We start from the raw sequence: 25000 nt of genomic DNA, 5'->3' as shown, positions 1-25000 counted from the left end.
GTTTTCACTTATGAGCATCCGTAGATATATGTAACCAGCTCGTTGATCTCCCTTGATTGTTAGAAGAGTCAAACATCTCCAGTTAGAGATTAGTTTGTTCTGTTTACACGGAATTTGAAACGATGGCCGAAATTACTCCCGGAGGCAAAACCAAAATGCCCAAAGTGGCAAAGGTAAAATTTTACTTCTATTTATGTTTTTAGATTTTATTCCTGAACTGTGTACCTGAATTATTTATTGAACTTGGTTCAGATTAGGGAAAAAGAAAGATTTTGGGTTAAGTTAAAACTACTATGCCATTCACGAGGGACTGGAAACTTTAATTAGAGTTATTGATTTGGTGAATAAGAATTGAGATCTAGCTAATAATATATAGATACTTCAAATTCTATTGTATATGTATGGATATTTTGTTAGTCTCATAGAATTGGGGGTAGGGTATAAATCAAATGAATCTACGACCATGTTTTGATTTTCATTGCACTTCACGCCTGTAGTACCCTTGTGTAGTTAGAGTACTTCACGATTTCTCTTCCTCTGCACCCTAAAAGTAAATTAATAGAAATGATCACTCATTGATGGGTACCATACATGCGTACTCTAGGGCGGTCTTAGACTATAACGTACCATTTAAAGTCGTTCTCAAATTTAAGGACCACTAGTTCTTCGAGGGCTAATGCAGTTTCTCACCTCTCCTTGAAAAATGCATGTTTTTTGGAAAATTGATTTCGGATTAGCCCCGTTCTTCGTTATAGTTGCTTGTGTTTACTACTTACAATTACCTAACTACTTAATTGGAATTTATGTTTCTACACAATTGTAAGTGATGATCCCACTACCAGCGGGAGAATATATACTGGCTCCAGATTGAGTGCAAGGTTGATTTTATTTTACTTTTTAAAAACGAAAACAAATTAATTATTCTCATATATAAATTCATTAAAAAATTAATTGAATACCTTTTAATATTTCGTTTCACGATAGAGCCAACTAGGAGGTCCTCAACTTGCTAGAAATTGAAACCAAATCTCCCTATAATCACCATAACAAGAAATGTAAAAATGCAATTCTAAACAAGCTGATGGAATAATATCCTCCTATCTTAAGCAACAACATGCAAAAATAATTCTAAATTGCATCAAAGAGTATTCTTTATGTCAAACAAGCTAGTTGCAGCACAGCATCAATCCAATTCTTCTGTATATACCAAACACTGATACCAGCTAGATTTGAGAAAGCAAAGCTATCATCTTGTACTCAAAGTTTGCCATAAATAAAAGCAAATACCCCATAAAAAATGAGCATGTCTTTCACAATTAGGATTTTTTTTACATTCTGTGTTGAAATTTAATCAACAGTATCCGTACCCTAAAGTTTCATGGCCTTGTACCTATCTAGGAAGCCGATATTAGAATCCTTCGCAAGATAGATAGATAATCAAACCCTTATTCATTTATCTCCTGTAGCTGCTTGTCCCATTAGAACATTAAATAAAATTAGTTAAAAACAGCTCACTTCATGTTCTTGTTGACAAAGCATCAACAAGAGTTTTGCAAGAAGGGTGTAAGCATTGTCTCATCTGGATTAATTCTCTCCCTCATCCACACCCACAACCATTTTTTCATGTTACTTTCTAAAATTTATAGCTCATCAAATTAGTCAACTGATCAGAGCTACATCAGTTCCATGCTAACTATACATAGCAGCACATGTGCTTCATAATTGACTCATTGAAAATAGGTGGCTTAAAATCATCCTGTTAGGCTTGATCCTTCATATCCCTATCACATAGCCAAAACCCATTACCTTAAATCTCCTAAGTCACTCACACATAGACCTGCTGCAACAGTTCATATTCAGAACACTGCTACTACTTCCAACTTCTGCAAGACAACCATCTAAAATGCAAAAAGTACACATATATTACACAGCCTGCAAGCACACCCATCTCTCATACTGCAGCTGGTCATTATGGTTCCTTGCAAAAAAGGATTTCCATCAACTTTGTGGAATTCTACTACCCATCACTTCCTCAGCTGTGATGAGCTTACTGAGCATAGGCAATATTTGCAGAGAGAAAGCTTCCATATTTGCTACTTGGTCTGAATCCATTTCCATATTGCATACATTTGGTAAAAGACCTTGAAAACCTTCCACTTCTCCAATCTTACTGTCATTTACATGCCAAGAGTAAAAATGCTTCTGTTCACTTCAAGTAAGCAATCCACCAGCAATGATCTCTATTCATTCTATAACCTTCAGAGCTGCTTGTTATCCTCTGCAAAGATTCCATTCTCTCTATTTTTCTGATGGATATCTATCTCAATATTTGGATATATATTACAGTGTGTCCTATTCCTAAGAAGAGTAACCTCTCTGACTCAGCTGACTATCAATCTATTGTTCTTGTTTTTTTAGCCTCAGTTTAGCACTGATTGAGCAGAATTATGATTGAAGACATTCTAATAATGACCATCCTGCTTTGTTTCTATGTGCAGGAACACAAAATCACATGATCCACTGTGCCCTTTTGAAGACAGTGAGGTGTGATTTGAAGGAGATTTAGTTGCTGTTTCTAGCAACTTAAGCGACTATGTAGAGGCTGCTTCATTGCATTGATTAAGCAAAATGTTTAGTGTGGGTATCTAGAAGATGGGATATACTAGTATGATTAACAAAGAAGCAAGTGAGTTAGAAGTAGTGGATAAATGGAGGGTAAAGATGAATTAAGGTCAAAGATTTATTGTAGAAAATGATGAATTTGAAATGAGTTTATAAAAGCAGTAGAATGTAAATTGATGTAGCATTTGATAAAATGATTGCTATCTAACAACATTTTTATTTTTTTCTACTTTCATCTTAAGGACTGTGGCTATGCTCCTGCATTGCCAACTGTTGTTGCTACACCTTCATTAATCCTCCTTTAATAGTTGGCATTTGGGTGAGTGAGGGAGTTTGTTGCTGCTGCCCTCATTCCTGCTTCTTTCTGTGAAGTTGGTTCATCTGGGATTTTGACATTTGGAGATCCAGTTTAGTTTATACATCTACATCATGTAGGTCTTTGAGCTCCTATAGGAGGATATAGAAGAGCTGTTGACCTTTGAATCCCAAACTATTGCAGTATCTGTTTCTGTATTTTTGGGACAGCGGAGGGATTTAGGCACTATGCAATGGTGCCCTGTTCTGGCATTTGTATAATTTTCTGCACCAAGGTTTTGGACAAGCTCTTCCAGATGTATTTTGCAGCATATCTTTCTTGCATTCATTCCAGAGAGTAAAATCTTTGCATCATGAATCTTTCCCAGTAGCTAATTTGCTGCATTGAAGCTATTTTTGTCATTTAGCTTCACTGGACCACTTCAAGTTCCTCTATTAATTTCACATTGTGTGTGAACATAGTTGGGAGCAAAAGTCAGGATGGCTTAGGACAAATGTCCTTCAGAGGACCATCATGGTTTTTTTACCCTCTTGTTATGAAAGTTCTAAGAATCCATCTGGTCAGCGGCCTGTATTTCATTGCCAACTTAGCAATATGTAAATGGAAGGCTGCATCATTACTCATGTCAATGCTCAGGTCACACACCGATCGTGATTCTGGAACTGTGATCCCTCAAAATTCAGTGTCTTTTGTCTGCATAGCATTTAACTTTGTCTGCTGATAACCTAGGGCTTGGAACTTTCCAGCATTGCACTTCATATTATTATTGTCAATCCACTTGTATATTACATCTAACTCTTTTTGCAGATGCATGTCATCTTCAGGGTTTTCTATTTCCTGTGAGACTTTTGTATCATCTGCATAGCTTGTAAGGGTGGTTCTAGGATATTCTGTTATATGTCTAATATTCATTTGGTTATATTTCAGGTTAAAAACAAAATGCCAGCCCCTGTGCAGATTACTGCAGAACAGCTGTTGCGTGAAGCAAAGGAGCGAGAGTTGGAATTGGTACCACCAGTAAGTATCTGCATGAATTATTTTGCTCTGTTTTACTAAGTTTTGCTTTCATCTGTTAATAGTGTTCAATCTCACCACTGCCAAAGTATTTATTGTTTATAAGTTTCCTTCTGTTAGTTGAGAAGAACTGCATTTGGCTGAGTCCAGAAGGAATTTCTCAACAACCCATTGATTTATTTCTTGTCTTCGATATGACATTGAGTCTATAGATTCAATTGATAATTGCTTGATTTACTTTGTTACATGAGGAAAATGCAGATCAAGATGGCATCAATATAAGCAGTGACAGCACTGCAAAATTGACAAATGTTTCATTAGTTTCAAATGCAAATTACACTAATTTCTAAGACTATAAGTCTACTGTACAAAAAAAGAAAAAGGTGTCAGTTTACTTTTACAGGACTGAGTTCTTTTTCACTACCAACTACTGCATGACACCTTACCAGATGCTGGATCATAGATTAAATGGATTATTAGTATCTTATGATTAACTGCTTCCTTAGTATAAGTCTAATCATTAAATATGACTTAAGTTCTCTTTCAAAAATCTATGTTCCTTATCTGATCTGTTAGTCAACTTGTGTAGCTTCTATAAACCCTGCTTGAGTAGACTTATGTCATTTAGCTAGTTGTCAGATACTGAGTTTGACCTCCACACTTTCAGGATTTTGGATCTACCATGTATCCAACTTGATGTACTTCAAGAAGAGCGGTTTGTATGAGATGCTGATTGACACTCAGAATATTGGAGAGGTGTATTATTTTGTGTTTTTTGTAACCACTTGTGGTTTGTTGTGGAGATATTATGAGGTCAGCTTGTACTAGTATAATTCATGAGGAGTCTGATATATCATTTGTATAGTATATTATTTTGTTTTCAATCAGACCAAGGAAGAAAATCTTAGATACAATGTCGAAGTTACCTACCTTGGTTGTTATATTTGAGAAATAAATCTCTTCTTATATTCTTTATAATATGCAGAAATTTACTTTTCACATTTCCCAGTAAATATTGATTTTAACTAAATATATCCTTTTTGTAGCCTCCCAAGCAGAAAATTTCAGATCCAGAGGAATTGGCAGATTATAGGCTCAAGAAAAGGAAGGTAAGTTAAAATTGATAAACTTTTACGTTTGCAAATGTATGAAATTCCTTAATCTCTCATCACAAGGCATTAAGTATATGACTCAGAGTTGATTCTTCATTGAGACATTTCACTTCATTTACTATTTATGCCTGTGTGATTAAGAAGTTCACTTTGCAAACACTTGGTTTTAGGTCCAAGCTCATTGCACGGCACCTTGGGCAAGTGTGTTTTACTTTAGCCCTATATTGCCTTGTGAATGAATTTGTAGATAGAAACTGTATGGTACTTCACATTTAATGTGTGTGTGTGGTGATAGTTCATTGTCTTGTGGTTAAAATGTCTCATGATTATGGGTTTGCTTAATGGCCTGGGCGGTGTGTTAATTCTTGGAAATTGACTGAATATGAATCTGATTTCCTTTGATTAGGTATGAAGCCAATTTTTTTGTTGGAATTGGATATACTCTCGATTTGATTTGAACTTGGATCAAAATGGTGAAGTACCTGCATCTAGTATTTTGTTACTATCATCATTATTTTATGTCCACTTTTCATGCTAGAATGGATTAGATGTTTCATTACTCACTGAGTCAGTTCTTATGTGGAGTTAATGCTTTCCATGATGTATCAAAGGACTGTGTTTCACTTACACATTTCATTTCGGCTAGATGCCCTTTCTAACATCAGTCACTTTATAGAATGTATTGGGTGCATTTTATTGTTGCACCACTACATATATAAATATTATATTCCCTTTTAGGCCTTGAATGTAAGATACAAATCAATGTTTTTGTGTCAATTTTTTATCTTTCCCATCATTGTAATAAAAAAAAAAATGCCATTTTCTCCATTTGAATACTGTATGTTGCTGGGGTGTTAAATTTGATCTTTTCACTCTTCCTTTCAGGCATATGAAGACAATATCCGCAAAAATCGAACTGTGATGAGCAACTGGATTAAGTATGCCCAATGGGAAGAATCACAAAAAGAAATTCAAAGGTTTCTATTTGTTTGATTTATGTTATACTTTATTTTCCTTCCATATTGAGGATGAAAATAAAGAGTATAGTAGTTGATGTATGCCCACCAACTACTATACTCTCTGGATTAACTAAGATTTTAATATAAATGATATCACTAACTCGAGGCAAAAAGTGGAAAAGGCTTTCTGACTGGGTTTGAACCACACGTCTATCTCTTGCTAGGTGATTCTGTTACTGAAAATATTCATAGAGCCTAATTTGAGAAAATGGTGTGGTAAGCACTCTGTAGTCTAATTGTTTATGAAGGCATCTGGCAAAAAGTAGACACTGAATATTCAGTCCTGTCTGTGGGCCTGTTGCTCTGTTTAGCTTCAAATTGGTGCTTATAATATTATAATATTATTTACTGTACTTCTATTTTCAATTGTTAATCTCTCAGAAATCTTGGATAAGTTTTCATGTTTTTTCATATATAGCAGCAAGTTAAATTAATAAGATCCTCTTTATGCCCAAAATGGGGGCAAAATAATATAAAGTAGTAAAAAACAACTTGTAATTATGACAGCTACTTTAAACACCTACATTACAAGTATATAGTTAAAGTCATTTAATAATGTTTTGAAAGATTAAATAATAAACTGTCAGTCTTGATGTTATATATTACATATTTACTTTACATTGATTTAGAAACCATTGTGTTATATTTAATTACTAATAAATGTATATAGTTTATTCACAGTATTAATAAAAAAGTTCAGATACAGCAGCAAATCATTGGAATTATGGAAGATATATCCTACATTTTAATTTTCTTTATTTCTGCAGAGCACGGTCTGTGTGGGAAAGAGCTTTAGATGTCAACCACAGAAACATCACAGTTTGGTTAAAATATGCTGAAATGGAAATGAAGTAAGTGTTCATTATTTTAAATATTTATGCCATTTGATTATATATTTTCAAATGAAAAATGGCCAAGTAGCTAAGATGATATTAGCTCATAGGTTTTTTTAATTTTATGTCTGTTAGTAATGTTTTCTTGTGCCTTCAGGATTTATAGTTTAATCATTAATCATCCATGTTGCCAGTACATACTTGTGAGAAATTGGTTCCATATATTCCAGGAATATTGTCTGAAATAAACTAGAATCCTAAAAACAATACATATGCAGTGCTTATAATGTTTTTCAATTTTTTAATGTACAGTATCAACTCACATTTATCAATTATTGAAGTTATGCTTCAGTTGACAGAATTATTATTATTATTTAAAAAAAAATTTTTTTAATTTTAATTTTTATTTTTAAAAATTAATTTTCAGAAATCGCCAAATCAATCATGCCAGAAACATCTGGGACCGTGCCATCACTATCTTACCTCGAGCGAACCAATTCTGGTACAAATACACATACATGGAGGAAATGCTGGATAATATACCAGGTAAATACGTTTCGATTACATAGTGATGTCCTATTCTGATGTGTGAATATTAATGCTGTATGACTTTTGAGTTGTGTGTGTGTGTGTGTGAGAGAGAGAGAGAGAGGGAGGGTTGTGTATGATTAAATTTCATACTTTAACCTCCCTCAATACTACATCCCTCAGTTCAGGGGTCTTGTTTTGCATGTTATTTGGTGACCCCACTACTGCTGGTACCACATGAAAAGCTCCTAGTACACTCTGTAAAGTGGCTGGTGTTAGGAAGGGTATCTAGTCATAGAAACCCTGCCAAAGCAGACACTGTCTCTTGTTGAATTGTCCAACCCTTGCCAGCATGGAAAATAATGATGACAATGATATATATAACATCTCACTTGATAAAATGATATCTAAAGTGATGGTCCATCACAGGCCTGTGCTGTTGGGGATGAGCAAGAGTGTCTAATAGGCACCTTTAATAGCTTTGTACTTTTGGAGAACATTGGTTAGCTAAGGTGCATCAACTGAAGCATTCATAGGCTGAGAATATTTAAGAGTGATGTCTGTGTTTTTGTTTATAATGGCAGATTGGCAGAATCATTAGGGTGATAGATAGAATTTGTTCCAGTTCTCTGTACTTTGAGCTCAAATACCACCATGCCAACTTTGCCTTTCATCCTTTTAGGGTTGATGATAAAGTACCAATCCAGGATAGTGAAATGGGTGAGATGCTTTGTAGATGTGTTTTAGTTCATTGTATTCTGACAACAACATGAGACAAAACTGGTGTCAAGCTATATTGTTCCAAGCTGGTTGCCTTTTCCTTGGCTAAACATCAGTGGCATAGTGAAGGGAAAACTTGCATGCATGGTCAACTGCTTGTTTTCCAAAAGAAAAATCTTGCACATATATGTGCCCATAATTGATTAACATTGACTGATGGAGGCCTTACATATGGTTGATGTTGAAATTGGCAATGGAACATCTTTGTGATTATAATCCTTGGAAAGATATATATAATCCATGAAGCAGGTGAGGCATACATCAATTGGATTTCAAATGTAAATCAGGAACTGTGACAGACAACGCAAAACAATGACATCAACCTCATTGTCATTGTTATTCATACATTTTCATATAATTTATTTCCATTTCTATGTCATATTTTGTAATTGTATTTGATATTATTTTTCTTTTCCTGTTTCATTGTCACTATTTGAATTTTATTATCTCTTCAGGTAGTCGACAGGTATTTGAGCGTTGGATGGAGTGGCATCCCGAAGAGCAAGCCTGGCACTCTTACATCAACTTTGAACTGCGCTATAAAGAAATTAACCGTGCACGTGCAATTTATGAACGATATATCCTTTCTTTGTTCTATGACGTTTTATTTTCATTTATTTACAATTTTTTGTACCAGTTTTTGCTCCTCACCATTTTATCATGTTTAGGAAAATTCTTGAAACTTTTTTTGTTTGCATGTGGCAATATTTTTTTCTTTTTACATCCGAGTTGTTTCTTTTTTAACACAGTAAAGTAGATATGGTTTTAGTACTGTTGTTTGAGTAAAACCTGAGTGTCAAGAGCAACAGATAGAAAGCACAGTGTTTCATGTAGGGTTTGAATCCAGTACCATGTTGAAAATAAGTGATTTTACTGCTAGATGTCCTTTTTACTTTACTGTTGTGAAGAACTAATAGGTATTGGCAATAAGGCAAGCAGAATAATTGCATCATGTAGAGGCATATCACAGAGGTAATAGTGAGGTCTGGACCCATGAATATTGTTAGGACTGGGAGCTTAGTGCAACAAGACACTAAATTTGGGTGTACTTGGGTTTTACATTTACCTGGAAAAAGCCGCAAAAAAATTCATCTTCCATAGTTTCATTTCATATGGCATGTGTGTATAAACACCTGTTACCTATTGGAGAAGTTAGTGATCAAAATGCAGTGCAAATACTTTTGATCAAAGGGTATTTTGTTCAAAACATTGTATACATTTTGTGATTAGTAATGAGCTTATTGCATTATATTGTGCTCAGACACTACAACTCATTGAAGAAGGGTTGAAGGGTTGGGTATAAATGAAGTAAAGGAAGACAGCAGTGATATTGAAAATACATGTATAATACGCAGGATAAAATAAAAAGACAGAAAAGGGAACAGTAAAAGTGTTATTAAGAGGGCATGTGAGATATGTTGGTGAATTTTGGGAGGATGGAATGTTTGAAGGTTACAGTGTCCTAAGAGCTAACTACCAATGCAGGTGGTTTATTTCATGCTTCAAAAATTTTGAGCATACAAAATGCTTCCATAATTCATTAGTACTTTACTGCTTTTATCTTATAAGCATGAGTGCAGGAGTGGCTGTGTGGTAAGTAGCTTGCTTACCAACCACATTGTTCCGGGTTCCTTCCCACTGCGTGGCACCTTGGGCAAGTGTCTTCTACTATAGCCTTGGGCCGACCAAAGCCTTGTGAGTGGATTTGGTAGACGGAAACTGAAAGAAGCCCGTCGTATATATGTATGTGTGTATATATATATATATATATATATGTGTGTGTGTATGTGTCTGTTTATGTGTTCGTGTTTATCCCCTCAACATCGCTTGACAACCGATGCTGGTGTGTTTACATCCCCATAACTTAGCAGTTCGGCAAAAGAGGCTGATAGAATAAGTACTAGGCTTACAAAGAATAAGTCCTGGGGTCAATTTGCTCGACTAAAGGCGGTGCTCCAGCATGGCCACAGTCAAATGACTGAAACAAGTAAAGAGTATGTCCATCCATGAGTGGTAGAGATATTGAATTCAAAATGATGGCTAAAGTTGTTGGAATGACAGTGGATAATCTTTTGGGATTTTTTCATGTCAGCTGCTTGATGGTGATGCTTTAATGTGCTGATATCCAAAGAAGTAAGACATAAATTACTGATGGAGAGTATTCCAGCAGATAGTATTGTGGACAAAAAGGAAGTTCCAGTCTGGAGTTGCAAACTAAGTGTGAGTGTACCACAAATATATATAGCTTTAAATAAATAGATAGTTGGTGAATGGCTATCAAAGGTCTTATTGAGGGATGCTTAGGCACTTTCAGCCTTCTTGATGATTTTAGAAATTTTATTTGTCCAATGCAGATCATTGTTATCAATAATGCCAAGGTCACATTCACAGCAGACTTAAAGTTGGTTTTATGAAGGGAGGGAAATTTCCAGGTTTTCTTCCCAAAATGTATAATATAAATTATAATACATATGCACTGACACTGAAAAATAAAATATTCAGCCAAAAATATGGTATATAGCAGGAAAAGTTATAAATTGGAGCAAAGCATAGGTAACAATATAAAAAAATTGAACTTAATAGTTTGATTGATTTATATTAGTGTATCATCAGTGAGGTTAACAAATGTTGCATTTAATTCAAGTCTCTGGCCTCTTTCCTTGACTTAAATCACTTGTATATGTCCATCCTGAAGTAAAGAACTGGATCAAATATGCACGCTTTGAGGAGAAGAACAACTATATTAACAGTGCACGGAAGGTGTATGAACGAGCAGTAGAGTTCTTTGGAGAGGATAATATGGACGAAACTTTGCTAATAGCTTTTGCCAAATTTGAAGAAGGTCAAAAAGAGGTAGGTCTAAATTGTATTGTTTTAACTTATATTTGAGTTTCATTAGTGCTATCTGTGTTATTTGTTTTTCTTTACCCATTTAGATGCCACAAATATCTGTATGTTTCCTGATGACTTATTGCTTCAGGTGGTTTTGGTTCTTTGGTGTATTTGATTTATCTTTAGTTTATATATGTTCTACATTTGCAGTAAGCTGAATAAGAGTGTTAAAATCTTACTTCAGGAGTAAAAGTTGTAAATTCAAACCCAAAGTTGCAACAAAAGGAATAGAATTTTTCTTTTATAAATTACTTTCATGATTCTTCCAATTTATCTGAAGAAAAAGACAGACAAAAATAAATAAATCTAGGAAAATTAATTTAAAACATTTAGTGAAAACAGCTTTAATTTTTGATGTCATGTTTTCTTTATATTGTCACAAATTATAGGAGATGCATGTTGTTGATTTAATCAACACTAATGACTGGTGCATATTTTATTGGCTTCAGTAGGATAGAAAGCAAAGAAAACTATGGCAGGATTTGGACACAGAATGTAAAGCAACATGACTAAATATAATGCATTCTATCTGGTACTCTTTAAATCTGCTATGTTGTAATTTCTGACTTGAACACAAGACCAAAACTTTATATGGGATTCAAGATTACTAGTTGTTATTCATTTTATGAGCAGCATTATCTAACATCAAGTTAAGGAAATGCTATCATTGACTGAATTCCCTTATATTAATGTTACCAATTTTATTGATTTCTGAAGGAATGAAAAGTAAAGTCAACTATAATATGATTTAAACTCAGAAATTAAAGAGATATAGCTAAATGTCAAAAGACATTTTGTCTAATGATCTACTAAATTTCATTCACAAGGCATTGCACAGCATGAGGCTATAGTAAAAGACACTTGCCCAAGGTTCTACATTTTGGGCTGAGTCTCAAACCATATGGTTGCTCAGTGAAGTTTTTTTTCACACCATAACCATGTCTGTATTACTGATATTATTTTTTAGAATCTACAGTTCAGTTGGGCTGATACTATACTTCCTTGAGTGGGATTGTGAGTTTAAGTCTAGTCATACTATGAGGATGTAGTATAGCTTATTACAATTTTTTAGTGTTTTACCAGCATTGTTGTAGTATAGCAGAATAATATGAAAGATAATTAAAGGCTATGTGTTTGATTTTTTTCCAGAGTTAAGATTGTATGGCCCTTAGGTTGAAGAGATGACTAGTGTATAACAAAAACATAGTTTTTATAGATACTGTCTCCTTAGACTGCTTTTTCAATATTTTGCTCCAACTCAAAAAATTGAATGTTTCAGAAAAAATTCTGTTCTGAAAGATATGTAATTCATGGTTCTTTGTAAACTAACAATTTTAGAGTTTTGAACATGGAATTTTTACAGATGTGGTTATAGTAATTTGCTTAAGTTTATTATGTTGTGTTTTTGTTTTCAAAATGAAATACCAGTTGTCTTATTTTTCTATAATTTTTATTTGTATACATTTAATAAAATCTATTACAGCATGAGCGAGCTCGAGCAATTTATAAGTTTGCCTTAGATGGTTTACCAAAAGAGAAATGTACAGAAATATATAAGAATTATACAAAGCACGAGAAACGCTATGGAGATCGTACAGCCATTGAAGATGTCATTGTCAGCAAAAGGCGATTCCAGTATGAAGAGGTAGGGTGATATATTTCTAGCTTAGGAATGGATAATAAAATTGGTGAAATAGGGTATACACACAGGGTTTATAAATTACTGTAGTAATATTAGAATCATTAGTTAAGTATGTTTTATAAATAAAATTGTCATGTGTTGACGTATTAGTTCCCTTTTTTCTCAGAACAGAGTTGAAATTTTGATTCCAAGTGTAATTTGACTCTGGATATTATTAGCACTCTAATGTCCTTTTTTTTTTTGTTTATTACAAACTTTAAAAATGTTTAACTTAAAACTGTTGTTATGTGAGTTCAGTGGAACTGAATGTTTGAAAATAATCTTACTGAGAATCAAGTTATTGAGTCTATGGTAAGATTTTTGAATATCAGTTTAGTTACTTTGTATGTGTAGACAGTTTTTCCATAAAGTTTTTTTCACCAATAATGAAATGTTTTTAAAAACATATTTTAATTTGTTTTCATTTATTATATTATAATTTTTTGATATTATCAAATCACTATAGTGTATTTAACTTTCATACATGTATAAACAAGAGATTAACATGCTTGATGCAAAAATTTCAGCCATAAGGATGTGGTTAGTGATCTGAGAAGTTATAATACAATCTATCTTAAATATTTAGACAGTCAACTCATATGTGTAGTTAGATCTTTTTTTAAGAGTCCTGTGCTGGTGTTATGTAAAAATGTACATGCCAATGGTGTGTTAAAGCACCCAATACAGTGGTTGGCATTAGGAAGAGCATCGAGCCATAGAAACCAAGCCAAATCAGACTGGAACCTGGTTCAGCATCTCACCTTGCCAGCTATGGTCAAATCGTCCAACCCATGCTAGCAAGGAAAACATACATTAAAGGATGATGATGATGGTTTTATTTATTAAGAGTAATATTATCATATTTAGTTTTAATATTTTTGTTTCTATCCAGATTATAAACAGATTAACATTGGGTCTAACAAATTCATTGTCGTATAATTGACTTGGTATTTGTCTATGTAAGCAAATTACTCTATAATAAATTAGGTACATTGTATAGTAACTTATATAATGATTGTTCATTATTTAAGCTAAAAATTATTTTATTAGATCAGTTCATTAATAAGGTAAATATCTAATAAAATAGTGTAATATAAAAAATGAATTATCTTTATTTTGCAGGAAGTGAAAGCAAATCCAATGAACTATGATGCCTGGTTTGACTACCTGCGTCTTCTAGAAGCTGATGGAGAAGTGGAACAAATTCGGGAAGTTTATGAGAGAGCCATAGCCAATGTTCCCCCCTCACAGGTCTGTAACTAAACATTATAATCTTTACTCAGACACATAGTTGGTGATTCACACAACTCGCTGGGATGTAGAGCTACCACTGAAGAACTCTTCATGTAGTGCATTTCAGATAAGCTTTAATCTGTCATATGATTTAACTATCTGGTCTTTAGCTTCCTTTAATGGAGATCACTTTGTTGTAAGTATTCAGGTCAGGTCTCCACTTCGAAGATGACTTCCATCCTTCCTCCCTCCAGTCTTGAGGATGTTGAAAAATAAAGGATAATGGGCCTGATTTTTCTCACCCCAATATGGGTGGTAAACAAAAAAGTGTTAACATTTTCAATGCCAAAGTATTAAGAAGTTAACCAGAAAAAAATTATGCAATGAAAAAAAAATATTTTAGTCACTGAGTATTATTTTGATTCTTTTGGCAAGTATAGGAGACAACTCTGGACATATTTTGAACTTATCATAACCTCGTCAGTGAAACATAAACTTCACCATATTTGCCAAAGTAGTGATTGCAGAATCAATAACTGAATGCATAATAATGTACACTTGTTGGTGTAAAAGAGTAGAAATATTCAGAGAATAAATTATTGTTAGAAGGCATTTTAGCTGTGCTCACCACTTTCCAAGATTGGACTAATGAACAATTGGCAATTTTATAGTGCTCCCACTGTTTATGAACAGGTTTTTTTTATCCTATACTGTACTGCCTATTCTTAGTTTAATAAAGTTGGTGGGAAACTGAGTCATTAGAGAGATAAGTATCTCGGCTATTGGTTGTGGTTATATATGAATTACTGACCCACTCTTATTTCCTTTTCTTCACTTACCCTCCCCCAAACTGATATTTACTGTGTCCACCTCAATCCCCATCTCTATTCGTCTGTCGCACTTTTTTCACTCTAGTGCACTTACTGTCAGCCCATCTTTTCTGTTCCTCTATCCCTATTCTCTCTCTCTTTCTAGATGGGGGAAGCCATGTATTCAACACTTCAGCAAGACCCCTGGTCCTATCCCTACTTTCATATCCCTCAATACTATATCCCACTCAGTTCAAGGATCTTGTCTTGTAAGTACTTGATGACCTCACCAGTGCTGGTGCCATGAAAAGAGCATCCAGTGCACTCCGTGAAGTGGTTGGTATTAGAAAGGGCATCAAACTATAGAAACCATACCAAATCAGACATTGGAGTTTGGTGCTGCCCTCTAGTTCATCAGTTCACCCTATACTAGCATAGAAAAAGAGACATTAAATAATGATGATTTTTGAGGGATTTTGCTTGTCTTTTGATTTGGTATTTTGAAGTTGCATTAACTCTGCTTAAATAGACATATGATGTAGAGATAGTTGGTTTAATCCCTTGAGAATAACCTGCGAGTTAACCACTTCAAAGCTACACATATAAAATGTCAGTCATGTTTCTTTGTGTTCCAGTTTCTTGTGATAGTCAACCTGACTTTATTAATTTTGAATGTAGTCCTTAGTTTTAAGACATAAACAGCAGAATTATTGTCAGTGTTACCTTTATTTCTTCTGTCTTTTGTGTTCTCTTCCTTCATTTTCTTCTGTTCAGTTCATATGCCAATGTATAAAGTTGAAAAAACATAATGTTTTCTTTATTGATTGTAGCATGAAAAAGGAAACAAACCAAAGAATATCTCCCTCTATCCTTATCACTGTGGTAACTTTATCGTTTCTAATAATAATCTTATCTGATTACAGGATAAACGACACTGGCGCCGCTACATATATTTGTGGATCATGTATGGTTTCTTTGAAGAGTTAGATTGTATGGATGCTGACAGGGTCCGTGCAGTGTATAATGCTGCCTTAGAAGTAATTCCTCACAAAAAATTCACCTTTGCAAAAATTTGGCTGTTATTTGCACAGTTTGAAATTCGACAAAAAAATCTTCAAGCTGCTCGTAAAATCTTGGTAAGTCATACAAAACATTTACATAATGTTCTTGAAGATTGTGCCATGTTGATGCATTTCACAAAGGTAATCTCGTTTCCACAAATTTGCGGTGTAGCTATGGTGCATTGGGATTCTGTTAAGACATACCATTTGCTCTAAGATGTTCTGACTGTAAGATTCTGTTTAAATTAACAATAAGACAGGTTGGTTGAGACAGTTAACATTTCTCAAATACAATGCTTTATACTTCAGTAGATTAAGAAGCAAAAACACATGACGATTTAGTCCTCTACTACTCTTCAAACATGCTGCAAATAATAATAATGTATAACTGAAGCTAAAAATCAAAAGTGGATTTTTAGCTGGTTACATCAACCCTAATACCTGACTTGTACTTTATTCTATTGACCTCTGAAAAGTAAAAGGTAAAGTTGCCTTCATCTAAATTCCCCTCATAGTGTATCTTACCATCTTAAAAAAATGAAGGACACATTAATGCAGTCTTATTTATATATATATATATATATATACAGGGTGCGATGGGTAAATTGTCACCATTTTATATTTTTAATTTTGCACATGTGCATTGTCTGTTTTTGATTTTGTTGACTACACAGTATAGTAGGTTCGGTTGGGTACCGTCTGAGAAAACAGTACCATAATGCAATTCACTCTGCCAGAAATTTGGAAACGACTTGCTGTACTGCTTGGCATTCGCACCAGAGGCTCCAATACTAACATTTCAGAGTGTTTAAGTGTCAATATGAGGACAGTGCAATCTGAGGAGATGTACCAAGAGTGATAAAAATCAAACATCCAGTCAACATCATGCTGTTTGGAGTGATCACTAGTGATGGTGATGTTTTGCTTCCATTCATCTTTCCATAAGGTCTCAGACTCAACATGGAGGCCTACATCAAGTGCCTAGGTGAAGAGGGTGGCTGCTGGAACACGCTATGTCTGGCAGCTGGACTCTACACCATGCCACACAAGCAGGAGAACCCTGTCATGGTTGTCAGACAATTTCTGTGACCACATCACCCCTAACATCTGGCCACCTAACTCCCTAGACTGCAGCCTCCTTGATTATTATGTGTGGGGTGCAGTTGAGGGAGAGACCAGCAAAACTTCTTGTAACACCAAAGATGAACTGAAGGCAAAGATTATGGCAGCATTCATCAACTTAGACAAGGAAACCATGCAGAAGAGTTGCAAGAGATTCTGAAGTTGTCTGGAGACCGTGGTTGAAGCCAATGGTCATGTTATCGAATAAATTTACTCTTTAGATTTCAAAACATTTTTATGTAATTTTGGTAAATATATCTGTTAAAATGAGATGTCAGTGTTATTTCCATTTTTGCGTAATTTAGACAACAGTTTATTCACCACACCCTGTATATATACAGGATTTCAATAAAAAACAAAACAACCCAGATGGTTAAAGCTGGAATATCTTGTTACTATAGGTTTGCTTGGTCTTGATCTTAGCTGATCTGGAGCTAAATAACAGCAGCAACAAATCTAATTAAGGTGTATAGTATAATGAATTTTTAATAGAGAAGGAGTGTAGTGAATTAAATAGTACTCCTGCTACTCATTTTATCTTTGCTGGAACTTTGAACTTGAGAAATAAAGGTTCATTAGAACTGCAAAAAAAATTATTCTGGCGTTCCATTTCTGCCATTCCACTATCCTACATGGTGGCTTGACCTGTTAAAAATAGCAGCTAAATCTCTTTAAAATTACATCCTGTGTCCTTAACAAGAAAAGGATATATTGAATAATTTTGTTTGATAAAAAATGGATGGTCATGTGTCTGTCTGTCAAAATGTTTACATTCTACAATTGCATGAATGATCATTGGTGTTTGCTGTTGTCATTTTCTTGTTATTAAATTGAATCTTGATCCTTTATTGTTTTATTTGTGAAACTGTATATTCTGTGATTTCCCTTAACTTATTCTTTTACCATAAACTTATTTTTACATTCTCCGTATCATCTTTTCATATTAGTTTTAATAAGATGACTAGATGAATCCCCTTAAAAATATTAGTGGATTTCTCTCCTTTGCTCAGAGTCACAAATATGTAAGAAAGAGATATTGTCAATAGAATCCACTCCTAGTAAACTACTGGTATTTGTTTTTTCAGCCTTGTAGGGATGAAAGTTAAAGTCAGCCTTGACAAGAGTTCAACATAAAATATAATATAACTGCTCTGGTGCTCGACTTTTGTTACTGTATAACCTTTTCTTTAAATATATATTAGAAGAATAAATATTTTTCAAAATATTGTATTACAGGGTGTTTCATTAGGGAAGTGTCCCAAAAATAAGCTATTCCGTGGTTATATTGATCAAGAGATTCAGTTGAGAGACTTTGACCGATGTCGTATACTCTATGAAAAATTCTTGGAATTTGGTCCAGAGAACTGTATGACCTGGATGAAGGTAAGCAATTTACTGCTTTTTTTATGCATGATTGACACTATGTAAATGAAAAAAGTCATGTGCTGACAGTGGAAGTCATCTATGGCGGAAAAAGATGATATTTCTAAGCTGAACTCGTCATTTTGCATAACTGTAGGAAATAGGAACCAGATCCTTTGGGAATATTCCCTGTGATTGATATATTGTACTTTTTATTTATAGCAGCTATTTCTTCTCTTTATATTCCTTTACTTTTCTTTCTGACGTTTCATAACACTACTATGTTGTCATGTAGAGCTATTTTATAATTTCAACACTTGAAATTTTCCCCAAAATTGTTTGAAATAATAAATTAAATTAAAAGAACACATTTTATATCTCTTTCACTCTTCTAGGCTTCCCTAACTTGTTTAATAAAACCATTTTCTCTTGTATTTTTGTGTTTTAGTATGCAGAATTAGAAGCCATTTTGGGTGACAGTGAGCGGACAAGAGCAATATATGAATTAGCCATCAACCAACCGAAGCTAGACATGCCTGAAGTCCTTTGGAAATCTTATATTGATTATGAATTTGACCAAGAAGAATATGGTCGTACACGGAACCTCTACCGGCGTCTATTACAAAGGACTCAACATGTAAAGGTATGTGTGACTCATGCAGAATAGAGGATGTAAGACACTTTGGTTCTCACTTGATAATTTTTAGATTTTTACTGCTTTTTTTTTCTATGAAAATCATTGGCTTCCAGAGGCTTAATTCTAGTAAATTTTTGTTGAATAATCCTAGTCTGAATTGTCTGATGGTGTCTAAGAAAAAGTAATTGTAGAAGTATTGGTGAAATGTGTTGATGTTGGAGTGTAAGGGGAAACTTTCTGTGAGGACACATTGTATTGGGAGTATTCCCTTGATATTTAATCTAAAGATAAGTCATTGCCACTGATATTGAATATCTTTCTATCTTGTGATATAGGTGTGGATAAGTTTTGCTCACTTTGAAATGTCACTTCCTGGCAGTCAATCCATAAAAAATGCTCGTGGTGTTTATATGGATGCAAACAAATCATTGAGGACAGCTGAAGAAAAGGAAGAACGTGTAATGCTGTTGGAATCTTGGCTTGACTTTGAGGTAGGACTTTATACTTTTATTCCATCATTGTTTTCCTTTTGTGATAATTTATATTATTCTACTGGCAAGTGCCATCAGTGTGATGGGTGCACAAAAGGTCCTGTACTATTGCAGGAAAATTGACCATAAAGTTTACATTGATTGTGTTGTGCAATTTTAATCAGATCTGGTAGTAATGTCTCTGTTATAGTCTTTATAGTATTTGAAACAAGCAGAAAATATGAAGTATGTGGGTGAAAACACACATAGACACACACTCACAAAACATACCCTTTGTTCTCCTTTTGCTATAAAATTTTATTTTTCCATATTCAACAACACAATTTCTATAGAGTTAGAACATTTCAACCTATTTTTGTAACTTTTCATCTGGCTTGGATTGTGAAATATGCACTCTTCTACATGGTTGGAAAATGTCTAAATAAATAAAGAAAAACTGCATGTCATCATTTTCACATTTTTATTCAGAAATGTTTTAAGAATTATAATTTAAAGTCATTAAAGGAACAACTTCCATGTTAAAACAATGAATGAAAGAATTTCAAAGTGTTAAGTATTTTAAACTTATTGCATCTTATTTAACTTTAAACTGAAACTCTTTTATTTTCTGTTATGCTAAATTTATTTTGATATAAAAAGCATCCAATCCACACTGTAAAGAGGTTGGCATTTTGAAGGGCATCCAGCTGTAAAAACCTTGCCAAAACTGACCTTGTCTGTGCTTGTACCTTGTAAAAAGCACTAAGTCTACTCTGCTGGATGGTTGGTGTTAGGAAGGGTATCCAGCTGTAAAAATCCTGCCAAAACAGTCACAGAAGTCTGGTGGAGGTTTCTGCCTGGTTGGCTTCTGTCTAACTGTTCCACCCATGCCAGTGTGGAAGATGGTTGTTAAACAATGATGATGATGATGATGGTGGTGATGATGATTGTACTGCTTATTCAGTTTCTAAAATTATCTTCTTTCTTAACCTTTTGCAGAAGGAGGCTGGTGATGCCAATTCATTGAAAGTTGTCGAAAAACAAATGCCTCAGAAAATCAAGAAACGCCGGAAGATTGAATCTGAAGATGGAGTGAGTTACTTTAGAAGAAAAAAATTGTCTATTTATTTTTATGCAATATTGTGGAATCAGTGATGATTCTTGCATGAAGTGAATTTTCTTCTAGAAGGAAAATATTACAAGCAACTTCTTATATACTAAATGTTGTCATGAAGTGGATCTTACTGATTTATTTTATTTCTCAGTTTTGACCTTAGCTTTAGTCCTAATCTACATCAATTCATGAATGGTTGCAAGAAGGCTGGTTTCATAGAAAAAAGACAAATATCTAAAATCTATGGATTAAATCACTGGAAAATGATGCAACTGACAGAACATTCAACTTTACTATTCGCAAATGTTAGGGATCTAAGACAGTCTTACTATCCTTAACCACAAAAATTGGATACTAGGTAGTCTATTGCAGCAAAATGTAACTGTTACAGCTGCAGTATAATGAAACCAAGATATAGAAGCAAAGATTCACCCAGACACTTTTCAGCCTTTGCATCTTCTTTGTATTTGTTTGTCGGTCGTTAGACACACACACGTATACACGTATACTCAATATTTGTTTGTTATTGGCCTGGTTCTTATATCTCCTCATCAGTTATCTCTGACATACTTTCAGCTTATTTCCTATAACCTGTAACTTGTGTTCTGAAGTTAATTTTTAGTTTGTACTCCATTATATGTCTATATCTTCCCTCTCCTTTCTAGCTATAACCCCCCCCCCCTTCCCATATTGATCCTTTCCTGTTTTGATGGAATAACTTAATGCTCACTTTGTTTTTATTTATTGCCTTCACAGTCTCATGCTGGTTGGGAAGAATATTATGATTACATCTTCCCCGAAGAAGAAGCTTCACAGCCAAACCTCAAGCTGCTGGCAATGGCAAAGAAATGGAAACAGAAACAAGTGGTAGAAGATGAGGATGAAACAGATGAAGAAAGGGAAGAAGATGAAGATGAAGATGAAGAGGAGGAAAGTAGCGAAGAGGAAAACCAAGAAAGTGATGAATCTTCATGATAAAAGGAGAGAGAGAGAGAGAGGAGAGAGAGAATTCAAAGGGGGACAAATAAACTCTCAGATACTGTTTGAAATTAGGGAGTGTTTGTCAAAAGAAGGCCAGTGTTCTTCACCCTTGCAAACCCTCCCAAACTGTGAGATTGATGCAGTTGATGTTCGATTTTTATTAATGAGTTGACTCTATTGAGATGCCTCTCTAAGCTTATGGAAATAATCTCTTTTAAGTTAGTCTTCCTTAATCTACTGAGTTGTCTCTCTAAGCCCACTTAGATTATGAAAGTGGTCTCCATTAAGTTAGCTTAGTAGTTAGGTTGTCTAAATATTTAAATCCATTTAGTTAGTCTCTTGGGGCTGTTTTTAGAGTTAGTGTGTTAAACATGTGGTAGCTGTTTATGCTAAGTTAGCCTTCTTCAGTACATTGAGCTGTTCTCCCATTTAGTGAGATTGTTGAAAATATGTTTGTAGATTCAATCTACCATCTAGAATTATCATATTTATATATGAATCAGAAATAGGAAGTCCTTGGTACAGTATTATACATCTAAAAAATGATTAAGAATGGCTTTTCTGATAATTTTTTTCCCCAATTATTAAAATGGAAAAATTATCAGAAAATCTATTCCTTTTCATTTTTTAAACAATGATGATGATGATGTGTGTGTGTGTGTCTTTACACATGTATGCATGCACATGCACACACACATGCATAATCATTTTATGTCACATTCGTTTTTTCCATAGGTAGGATGATTCTACATGATTCAGTGGATTAGAGAGCCTGAACTTGCTTCAGTGTTTCATTTTTGGCATGATTTCTATGGCTTGTTCTTCCTAATACCAGTCACTTTACAGAGTATATTGAGTGTGTATTTTTATTGTACCAGTGCTATAGAGGTTGCTTTGCTACCAGCAAGACTAAAGAGCCCTCATAAAGCCCTGCATTGTTACTGCTCAAATTGAATACCAATCACTTACTGTTTGTACTGGGTGCTATTTGGCACCAGCACAATTGTGTTGGTTCATCTTGCCATCATGAAGGCTGGAAAAGATATATTGTGAGAGCGTGATAATGGAGACAATAGCACTGCAAACTATTGAGGTGGAAGGAAAAGAGACTTAGAGAAGGAAGAGAGTAATGCCAGTGATTAGTGTGGAGGAGAGTAGGGGACAGAATGGTATTTAAAATGGGGTGGGTTAAGTAGGTAGACTCAGTGAATGGGTGTTTCAGTCCCTCTGTCATACAGCATGGGTTGGACGGTTTGTCAGGGTCTAAGACATGAATACATGTGGACATACATACATACATAAGTACATATTCATTCATTCATTCTATGTATTAACAGTTTAATTAAAGTTTCATAGACATAAAAATCACATTGATCATTCAGACATTTAACACTGAATGATGTCACTGTCCAACACATGCCAGCATGGAAAACGGACGCTAAAGGATGATGATGATGACAATGATGATGATGATGATGATGAAATTCTATGTATGGCTGATTATCATTGAATGATGAGCAGCCATTTGATAATTCTAGTTTGGATCACATGTCAGAACTATTAAATTGGGAACTGGTAACAACTGCAAAAATAAATAAGATTATTTTCAAAAACATTTCTAAGTTGCATCTTGTTGAGATGCTTGGATTTTCTAGTCTGCCAGTTTCCTCTTGCTTTGTCTTGAACTGAAGTTAAGCTTCACAGGGTAAAACTGACTTTTCTCTGATGAGACATGAAGGTGATACTGCCTCAGCTAAACATTCTATTCAATGTAATAATGATTTTTTACATATATCCTTGTATCTGCTGGAGTGATGTTTTCTGTGTTATTCAGATGGTATCTGTGGTTTATTTGTGTCCCTGGGGTGTTTCTACATCATTTTTGTATATAATAAAACATTGTTCATCAATAAATCATTAATAAAAAATCAACAAAAGAAAAAAATAAATTATATTTTCTATATTTTGATACAGGCTTTTGCGTCCTTTTTTGTCTTTCTCTCCTAATAAAGTTGTTGTGCGATGGAAATTTTAGAGCACCCGGGTCAACATTGACCCTGTCTGAGTTTGATCCCTCTGGAGTTGATAAATGAAATGCGAGTAACGTATTGAAACTTCATTTGATTAGCTCTCAGCCCTTCATGTATCTAATCTTGAACCAATGGGGTTCATACACTGTATAAAAAAAGGAGCACAGAAAACGTGATTGATATTAAAGCTTTATATTATGTACATGTGTGTCATAAAACCTGCCAAGACATAAATTACATCAGTATAAATCTTGGTTTATGTGAACTAATGCTTCTGACTCCATTCATTGGCATTACTCAGCAAAAGTACAGTACTGAGAAAGATATAGGTCTCTGTTTACATCAGTATGTAAATAAGAACAGTTAAGTTATCATAGGAGAATAGAAAGAGGTGAGAGGTAACAGAGCATAAGATGGGAGTGTGATGGGGTTGGATAAAAGAAATGAAGGTCCTCGGGACCATGCATCTTACAATGCATATAATATCAGTAGTAGTAATAATAATAGTAATAATTTCAAATTTTGACACAAGGCCAGCAATGTTTTTTAGGGGACAGGTAAATTAATTACCAGTGCTCAGTTGGTACTTATTTAACAAACTCTGAAAAGATGAAAGGTAAAGTTGATCTCAGAAGCATTTGGGCTCAAACTGTAAAACCAGAAGAAATGCTGCTAAGAATTTTATCTGGTGTGCTAACAAATAATAATAATGGTTTCAAATTTTAACATAAGGACAGTAATTTCGGGAGAGCGTGGTAAATTGATTATATCAACCCCAGTGTTCAGCTGATACCTATTTTATTGACTCTAAAAGGGATGAAAGGCTAAGTCCACCTTGGCTGAATTTTAACTCATGTAAAGACAGATGAAATATTAAGCATTTTGCCTGGTGTGCTTACAATTCTAATAATGGTTTCAAATTTTGGCACAGGGCCAGCAGTTTTTGAGGGGAAAGTTAAGTCAATTAGACCCTAATTATTGAGAATTACTTATTTTATCAACCCCAAAAGGATGAAAGGCAAAGTTGGCCTTGGTGGAATTTTATCCAGTGTAGTAATGGTTCCGCCAGCTTGTCACCCTACTACTACTACTAATAATAAATGCCCTGATACAGTACCAAGCAGTGGCTCTCATGGCTTTTGATCTTAACTGATTGGTAGTGTTATCATGTAGCTTGTTTTGCCTTGGTGTAAAAGATGAGCTACTGCAAATACTCTGCTCAATACCACAGATTTGCTTGACCGTAACTGGTTGAGCATGTCTCTTAGTGGCTGATATGTGCATCTCTGATCATGAGCAGAAGTAGTGGGAGAGCATCATAGCCATGTTTTGAAAGGGATTCTTTGGGGTTTGAATAATTCACCTCTCGAAATATGGGTGCTTC

General features: G+C 34.4%; 1 protein-coding gene across 1 annotated transcript in view; it reads left to right on the top strand.

The window, feature by feature from the left end:
* The window catches only part of LOC115232478 (crooked neck-like protein 1), a 24734-nt gene extending 1175 nt beyond the window's left edge, over nt 1–23559 (top strand). Inside the window, exons 1-16 of the mRNA XM_029802377.2 lie at nt 1–173; nt 3866–3955; nt 4999–5061; nt 5950–6041; nt 6851–6934; nt 7344–7462; nt 8680–8802; nt 10899–11077; nt 12600–12761; nt 13920–14048; nt 15763–15975; nt 18259–18405; nt 18833–19027; nt 19357–19512; nt 20491–20583; nt 21362–23559. The exon at nt 1–173 is cut by the window's left edge and continues 1175 nt beyond it. Coding sequence (XP_029658237.1) covers nt 123–173; nt 3866–3955; nt 4999–5061; nt 5950–6041; nt 6851–6934; nt 7344–7462; nt 8680–8802; nt 10899–11077; nt 12600–12761; nt 13920–14048; nt 15763–15975; nt 18259–18405; nt 18833–19027; nt 19357–19512; nt 20491–20583; nt 21362–21580 — 2115 coding nt within the window. The 5' untranslated portion in view covers nt 1–122 and the 3' untranslated portion in view covers nt 21581–23559. The remainder of the gene's footprint in view (nt 174–3865; nt 3956–4998; nt 5062–5949; nt 6042–6850; nt 6935–7343; nt 7463–8679; nt 8803–10898; nt 11078–12599; nt 12762–13919; nt 14049–15762; nt 15976–18258; nt 18406–18832; nt 19028–19356; nt 19513–20490; nt 20584–21361) is intronic.
* Nucleotides 23560–25000: the final 1441 nt, after the last annotated feature.

The sequence above is a fragment of the Octopus sinensis genome, linkage group LG2 (assembly GCF_006345805.1).
Source record: "Octopus sinensis linkage group LG2, ASM634580v1, whole genome shotgun sequence".
NCBI classification, from domain to species: Eukaryota; Metazoa; Mollusca; class Cephalopoda; order Octopoda; family Octopodidae; genus Octopus; species Octopus sinensis.
This window is presented reverse-complemented; position numbering and strand designations above follow the sequence as displayed.